Genomic DNA, 8,610 nt, shown 5'->3' on the forward strand with positions numbered 1-8,610 from the left:
TATATAAATACATAGAAATTGTGGGGTATGTATGTAAATCCCCCAAATATAAAATATAAAATATGAAATTGTTTTTCTTCCTCCACTCAAATCAAATAAAGTTTTTTACTATCATAAAAAAATTATTTCAATTAAAAAAAATGATGTCGGCCATCACCATCTCATATTTATGTAATACCCAATACAATCACACTTGCACTAAAAATATGCCATCTGAAAAATATATAGAAGCCAAAAAAAAAAAAGAAAAAAAAAAGACATGAATTTAATAAATAAATTCATTAAAAAATACAAATGCAAATTAAAATTCTAAAAAAATCAATCAAGGCAACTCACCACAAAGCATTACAATCACTAACACATACGTACACACCAAAATGACGGAAAAATATTACATCATTAGTACTCCAAATGCATTCGAGGTCTAATGGTGGGGCGTCACGTGTTAAGTGGTCTCCACCATTTTTAACACTGGCCAATGCCAATGTGTTACGATGGGGCCCACTTGAAACGTGGCGCCCCACTATTGGACCCTGAACGCAAACTGCGTTGGGAGTCCTGATATAATATTATCTCCCAAAATGACAGGAATTGTTAAATGAGCACAGCTTCTGAATTTTTTGTTCTCTGGATTTGTATTCTAGCTTTGTATTAGTCCATATTAATTGATCTGTATAATTGATAGTTTATGAGTATCAATACAGATTAATTAATATAGATTATTTACATGCGAAAAAATTCCTTATGAATTAGCTAAGCTCATTTACTCTTCTCCCAAATACAAACACTAAATGCTGCAGTTTGGAAAACTCCTTAGAAATCACATCAATCTCTCCATATGGCAAATTAAAAATAAAAAATTAAGCATACTAATTATAAGAAATTAACCATGTTTGAGTATACCAACAAACACAATTGATGAAGGAATGAAGCAATGATGATAAAATTGATGGATGGATGGCGGCAATCACCGGCGGGAGGAGGAGGAGGTGGAGTTGGAATCGGAGGAGCAGTCGCAGATGGAGGGAGGTTCGACGTCGGCTTCCCGTTTGTGGAAGCTACGATGGCAGTTGCAGGCGGCGCAGTGGAGGGCTGCGGTGGTTCCTTCCTCGCCGGAAGCCATGAACTCACGACAACCGTCGACCGCATAGCCTCCTATGCTGGCCGCGTGGTTTTTCCGGCACTCCCTGTATTTCACGGCGGAGCACTTTGTCTCCTTCTTTCTAGAGGGGCTGTTGGAGTTGGGAGAAGATGTTGGGGGTTTAGGTTGAGACCTCATGGAGTTTGGTCTTCTTGTGTTAATGGAGTGGGGAGAGGAGAGGTGGATGGAAGAGGGAGAGGAGGTTGGCATGAATGGAAGAAGGAAGGGGAGATCAAGGGTTTGATGAAGAAGATGGATGGATGATGTTTATGGGTGGATTTTATATGGGAAGGAGATGGGTGGGGGATATTTTTTTTGTTTTTTTTAATTAGCTCTTGAGCTTTTGCCATATGTGAACTATTTAGATATTTTCTTAAATGGTGAATATGTTTTCCTTTTTTTTTTTTTGCTTGTAAAAAAAAGATTATAATGACATTGTACGTTATGATCAAATGAGATGTATAAGAAGAATAAAAATTAATCTCATCGATTCGAGTGCTTATTGTGTACGGACACCGCACGCAAACTCTCATTGATTCTAGCGCTTATTGTGCAATTTAAATCATTGAAATACATTTTTTATTATTAAAGTGAGACCCACTCTAAATTCTTTTACGGTCTTGATCAGACGCCCACATAAAATTTGTGTGCGGTGTCCGCACTCAATAATTTTTCCATTGATTCAAAAACAATTAGAATTGTGCTTAATTTGATTTGATGGATGAATCCATTTGGAAATAGTTTAACTTCAGTAAGAGAATGATATATTTACTCACCATGGCAGAGCAAAAATGGCCAAGACATGATATTATTAAGACTCATCATTCAATCTTTTAGTGCACAAATTGTAACATGATAATTTGGGATCTGGTAAGTCTTGTTTATTTATTTTGCTCATGCTGATTTTCTTCGTGTTTTTAGGATTGATTTATGTGAGTTTATTCCCTTGAATTTTATTTTAAATTTATTTTAACCTATTTATTGAGCGTCATAAGTAGACAAATAAAAACTTCGTATTTGAATAGTTTTTTTCTTAAGAAATTGATACTTCTTTATAAAAGTGAGTTATCTAGAGTCATCTGGTGTCCATTATCCAAACTATTTTTTTCAGTGAATTTTAGACATGATTTTATATTTATTAAATATGTTTCCTTAATTTCTTATGTCCTATATATGTAAAGATAAATGGGATTATTTATAAAATTTTTAATTAATTATATTAAATTAATGATAATTATCATTATATCCTTTAATAAAATAAGTATAATATATACATAAACCTTATATAATTTATGATTCTATTTTTCATGTGTGTTCTTCTTACTTGTGAACTTGGCGAGAGAAAGTAGTTTTGAAGGGTTCAAGAGTTGATTTTGTTCATCTAGATAGTGGAAAAAATTAGGTGGGCTAATATTATCCTACTTTAAATTTAAATATTTTCATATATTTATCATAAAATTTGGATATTTTATTTAAAAAATTTTACACTTTGTAACTAATATATAAAATAGAATATTATAGATATAGTGGAGGTATTGACATAGAAACTAATTTTTTATCAAGTATTTTATGTTGTACAATATTTATATATTTTAGCGAGTATTGAACTGACCAAATTTATTGTAGAATTAGAAAAACTTTAAAGCACTATTTTGAAAAATATAGTTTGAGATATTCTGATTCTCCTTCTACGGAAAAATTATTCCATACGGACATCGTGTGCAGAGATGCATGATTTTAATTTCTTTTTAAAAAAAAAACTTGATGGACGATTGAGATTGAACAGCGCATGCATACGCTGTCCGTATGGAATAATTTTTCTGTTCTATGCATATAAATTTATCATATAAATTCTACTATTAATTGTACATACCAACTTCTAATTTTTTTTTGGAAGATTCATGTTGTACTTTCATTGTGAACTTTCTTGCCAATCATAATTTTAATGTCAAATTATAAAAGACAAGTTATCCAAAAATTTGACAAAAAATTTAACGCTTATCTTTAAACTTCACTTGTTTTATCTTTTTCCTTGTTTTGTAGAATAGTATAATTCACAATAGACTTTAAAGTAGTTTTCAACTATCTTGATGCCACTTACCTAACAATTCCTATCTATTATCAATTAATCCAACTAGTAACAGATTAGAAAAAAGAAAATCTGTACACACTACAGGAAATTTCCGGATTAACGTGGGAAATTTCTGAGAAAGTTTTCCGTTAAATTGGGCGTTACTAATTGGGTTTACATCGACGTTTGTGTTGGTTTTTTATTTGTGTCAGAATTGGCGTCGAGAAAATCCGCTGTGAATTTTTGTCGACGAATCACTTGACGCAATTTAACATTGAATATGCGTCAAACATGATCGACGCAAATTAGTGTCGATCAGGGTGGACACAATTTAGCGTTGACTTTTGGGTGGATGCAAATTTGCATTGAACTAACTACAACAAGTATCAAGCTGTTAATCGTAATGTTTGCGTCTGATTTTTCAATGTTACTCCGAAGCAAACCTGTAAGTAAAAAAAAAAAAAAAAAACAAGCAGAGCGATTAGATTTCCACATGCATGCACATAACAAATGCAAGTATCATAATCATATTTATTCATCTTCACAATTGAAAAAGGAAATCCCTAACATGCTTAAACAATGATACCAAATTAAATTTAAAAAATGGATCTAAATATTAAAAGTTCACAACTAAAGAAACTGAAAGTGCACTTAAATTGAAATGAAAATAAAAAATTATAAATCCTTATGACGGGAGAACATCAACAAACATATAATAAATATCCTAATGCTGATTTTTGTCCTTCTCAATAATGACACACATATGGTGTTTGCCCCGCATGATCAAAACTCTCCATCCAACATGCTAAAACATCTTAAACCTTCTGCCCGCCTTCACACATCTGTTGGAGCTCTTCATTCATCAACATGACTTGCATGACAAGCTCGTCATGTTGAGCCTGTAACGAGCTAGGGCCACCCACAGCTGCAGGAGAGCGGTCGGCCTCAAATATTATGCCTTTTGCATCTAGGTCGTACACATTCCCCTTCTTCTTTCTTGTCGCTTGCATCTGCAACTCAAAATCAAACTAAGCAGTTATAGACTGGCTACCACTGCTACTGGGGGGCTGTGAGGTCTGACTAGCCATCTCCCTCTGTCTTCTTCTACATAACAAGAATCAAACATTAATTGTCATTTTAAACATTAATTGCCACAAAAAAAATAGAAAATAAAATTTTAACTTATATTGACACTCCGAGTATGGTCGGAGACCCATTATTGTGAGTCCAGGCGTCAATGTATTAGGGCATACAACTATGTAGCGGATGGCTCTCGATCAAGCTCCTTGGTCTTATACATGATCAGACTAACATAGGAATCACATAGTTACATAATTTGTTAAATTTCTGAATTTTGAGATAATTTACTAATCTCTGGTAGTGCTCTGCATGGGGGATCGAACCTCCAATGTGGAGTACGACCTTTCTGGCTTCCTTCGTAGTCCATTTTAGAGGCTTTCTTTCTTTTCCTCTTGTATTCCAAAGAGGCCCATGCTCTGTTCAACACAATCAAGACATCCTCACCCACCTACGTGGGCCTCTTCCTCTTCTTATGTGTTGTGGTGAATATATCCCCAACCCGACGCCTATCACGAACCTCAACAATCGGTCGAATATGATGTTAATGTTTCAAAGACCAATAGAATGATCTGTAAATTAGAAATTATGTAAGTTTGATTAGTATAAAAAAATTTGGATTTAAAATGTTTTTTTCAAAATAAAAGATCATATCTTGAACTCCCAAAACCACATGTTTAGAGTCTAACCGAGATACGTTTTCAAGAGAGAAATGTCTGATCATACCGACTCCGAATGATCTCATGCATGTAACAGGCGGCCTAGAAGGAAAGAACGTGAAATTGAGATATTAATTACAACACAAATTGAGATAAAAATCGAAATTAATCGAATGTAAAAAAAAAGATGACTTACGAGTCTACCTCTGACACAACATACCCTTTGTCAGAGGATTCGCCCATCTAAAGTCCAAGAATCAAGGTGCCCATCATATTAGAGGAGAAATATGAATTGAAAGCTGGTGTAGGTGTGAGAGGTGATGCCTGTGAGGGAGCAAGTATGGGAGGAGGGACAACAGGAGGAGTGATCACAGTGGATGTAGTAGTGTCAAACCTCTCAGCATGAGTGTTGGCTTCTTTAACCTTTGATATGTTTTCCCTAGAGTCCCTAAACTACAAGGTTTCTCTGAGGGATGAGCACCTGGCATTTGCAATAGGAACAAAAATTATTAGAATTAGTAAACAGGATTAGTATGTAATATGAGATAGAAAATTAAAAGTAGAACAGTGTAGAATGCCAACATGAAACATGTTGTGACTATGTATAAAATCATTAAAAGCAAGTAGGACAACTATAGTGTAAGAAACGAAAGTAAAAGTAATAAGATGTAGAAACTAGTCATCTAAGTATACATACTATTTCTTAGTATGTTTCATTAAATGAGATAGCTGATGAATAACTTAAAATTTCTTTCATAAATCTCATCATCATTTTTATCCATATCTTGAGGTACTTATTTATGAAGCCCCGTAGTATACTCTAGAGGTAACACATCATCATTGAACTACGCTAAATACAAAAATTAGACCTAACTGGCTTTTGGTGAATGAGTTTGATAGTATTTTTCATTTTAATTGTTTTTCTTGATTTATCCCCTGCTCAATTAGGATATCAAATATAATAAACTTGACTAGTCTAACATGCCTGAATAAATGTGTCGTACTTTGCATATCTTCGTTTTATTTTAACTTCAGTAATATCATAAAGGTTGAGTATTTGTGTTTTTTGATTAGGAACATAATCAAATTACTCACAATTGAACATGTTGACATTGTGTTCAACATAAACCGGATATTGCAACTAAACTACTTCATTTAGTATGTCATAATAGCTGATCTCATTATATGTGTGTGTTTTTCCTCTAACACAAATGCCACAATTTTAAGTTTATTTTCCTTCACACCAGGAGCTCATATGAAATATGTAACTGTTCATATCAAATATTTGTAATTCTTTGACACTATGATTAGGCCTATAAGCAAGATCTAATAAGCCCTGGTATGTGATTCTTTTGCTTATATAATGAACCTAGAAGAGGTTTCAAAGCATAATTAGTTTTACTTTGTAAGTTAAAATTACATGAAGTATTGGTGAATTGAAAAGTTACTTCAACATACGTAAATTTAAACCATTAAAATTTGTTTTTATCGTCTTACTTACAAGAGAGACATCCCCTATGTTCAAGCTCTTGGTAAATAACATGTGGAGTACAATGTTATTTGTATGTCTGAGTAAATTAGTAATATCATTCTGGATATAAACTAACAAAATTGTTGTTTAATTTTAATCTTATTGAAGGAATGATTAGTCTTCATCATAGTTCATTAGAACATACAATGTAGCTGCTCAAAGCTCTCTATCATTGAGGTTGCATGTACCATGCTCACCTAATGGTTCGCTTGATATCTATAATACAAATAATTCTAATTACGAAGCCATGTCACCAACAATTTTATACATATGCTGCCCTTGATCAAAGTAATAGGAGTAAAAATTTATTGTCCCCTGTAGTAGGTATGTCAAGCATATTGAAACCTCCGGTCATGCTTTATTCTTAACATTCTTTTTATTTTATTTAGAAATTTGTACATTTGAGTCATTTTAGAAAAAATAAGATAATATTTCACACTAAAATAAAAGACACATCTCTCAAAAGGATACATTCATTTGTATTACACTGGACCCCCCAATATAGCCTTATAACACAGTTGTATGGGCAGATGTTCCATTGAGTAAAAAAAAGGAGGAAATATCTATTTGAGCTTGCATAACAATAAAGAAATATTTAACGTGTAGATAAGAATGCTATTATTTATTTATTTTTTGCACATTTTTATAGATGAGATTGCATATTAAAGAAATGTATTTTGATATTTTTCTTGCAGGTATACTAGGTATTAGAAGTAAAGAATCATGGAGGAGACTTGGAGCAAAAGGAGCAAAAAGAGATTGGTGCCTAGGCGTCGGACCCCTGAGCACGTATGAGCTTGTGTCAACCCTGAAAAATAGAGAATATGGCGCTTAGGACCACCCATTTAGTGCCAAGACCATGCGATACTAGCACTTGGGAGTCACACCCTTGGCCACCTATCCACCCATACCGTTCCTTGCATATAGAGAGCTTTAAGCAGTTTTGGTAGCTCGGGAAGTCTGTCATATAGAGTTTCTAGGAGTTTGTGGAGTGGTTTCTTATGCTGAGAATAAAGCTTATATATATGCTATGTATCAGAGTTGTTAAAGGATTGATGAAGGGGGTTTCTAGGGTTATTCAGTGTGGAGAAATTGTGAGGGTTAGCTTGCGCAGAGTCTATCCTTCATCATTTCAAGGGTGGGTTTCTTTAGAACCAACTATTCATCAACTCAACACCTCATTAAGTAGGATTTTGGTAGGATATCAATTTTAAAATTGCTTGCAATACAATAGGATTAGTCTATAAGACTCAAACCCAATCAAAATTCTAGGCTAAGAACAAAACTAGCTGGCTTGAACTTTTCTTATTTTGGAATCACCTCATTCTCAATGGCATCAAGATTCTGGACTCTAAAATCAGATACTACTGATATGAAATATGCACTTTCTTGAGCCCCCAGTGGGTAGTTTCACCTAAAGACGGGTATCAAGTTTTTGGCGTCATTGCGAGGGAGCGACAAAGATTTAACATAGGATATTTTAGTTGAACTTCAATGTCTTAGACTTGAAAACATATAACATTAATTATTTTTTCATTTTATTTGAAGAACTAAGAAAAATCAGAAATATTTTTGTTTGATTATGTGTGAATCTTACCTATTAGATTCTCTAGTTCATGTATGTGTAGTTTAGGACCTATAAGACTTACACCATACAATTATGAGCTTGAGAGAACAATTAGGAAAATTATAAAACAAAAGAGACTTGAGCAACTCATAAGGGAGATGACGAACAACCCACAAAAAACCCAAAAAATCTGGAACCACCCATGAACTTCTAAATTCCCATAGACCCTTAAAAGACTAACCCAACGATTGATGAAATTCATTTAAGCATTTAACCCCTGCCGTAAAAAGCTAGAAAATTCCACTAAACTCTGTTATCATCCAAATTGTGCGAAATAACCAATTTGGGGGAACCCTATTTAAGGATCCAAACTTACACTTAGTGAGTTTCTTAGAACACTATGCCACATTCCTTTTTCTTTAGGCTTAGGCTTGCTTCTTTTTCTTTAAGAGACAAGGCCACAATGTGGTTAAACTCATTAGCACTTAGGACGTTGAGTGACTTAGCCCAGAAACTTTTAGCTAATTATTTCCCTGTTGACCTCACTTTTGGTTGAGGTCTAGA

At 33.7% G+C, this 8,610-nt stretch overlaps 1 protein-coding gene across 1 annotated transcript; it reads right to left on the bottom strand.

Annotated features, from left to right (window-relative positions):
• Positions 1 to 849: 849 nt before the first annotated feature.
• Positions 850 to 1,398, bottom strand: LOC110029860 (mini zinc finger protein 1-like). Its single transcript, XM_020732328.1, has one exon. The coding sequence runs from the start codon at positions 1,349 to 1,351 to the stop codon at positions 968 to 970; it is 384 nt and encodes a 127-aa protein (XP_020587987.1). The 5' UTR covers positions 1,352 to 1,398; the 3' UTR covers positions 850 to 967.
• Between the last annotated feature and the right edge of the window lie 7,212 nt (positions 1,399 to 8,610).

Source organism: Phalaenopsis equestris, unplaced genomic scaffold (assembly GCF_001263595.1).
Source record: "Phalaenopsis equestris unplaced genomic scaffold, ASM126359v1 Scaffold000608, whole genome shotgun sequence".
NCBI lineage: Eukaryota > Viridiplantae > Streptophyta > Magnoliopsida > Asparagales > Orchidaceae > Phalaenopsis > Phalaenopsis equestris.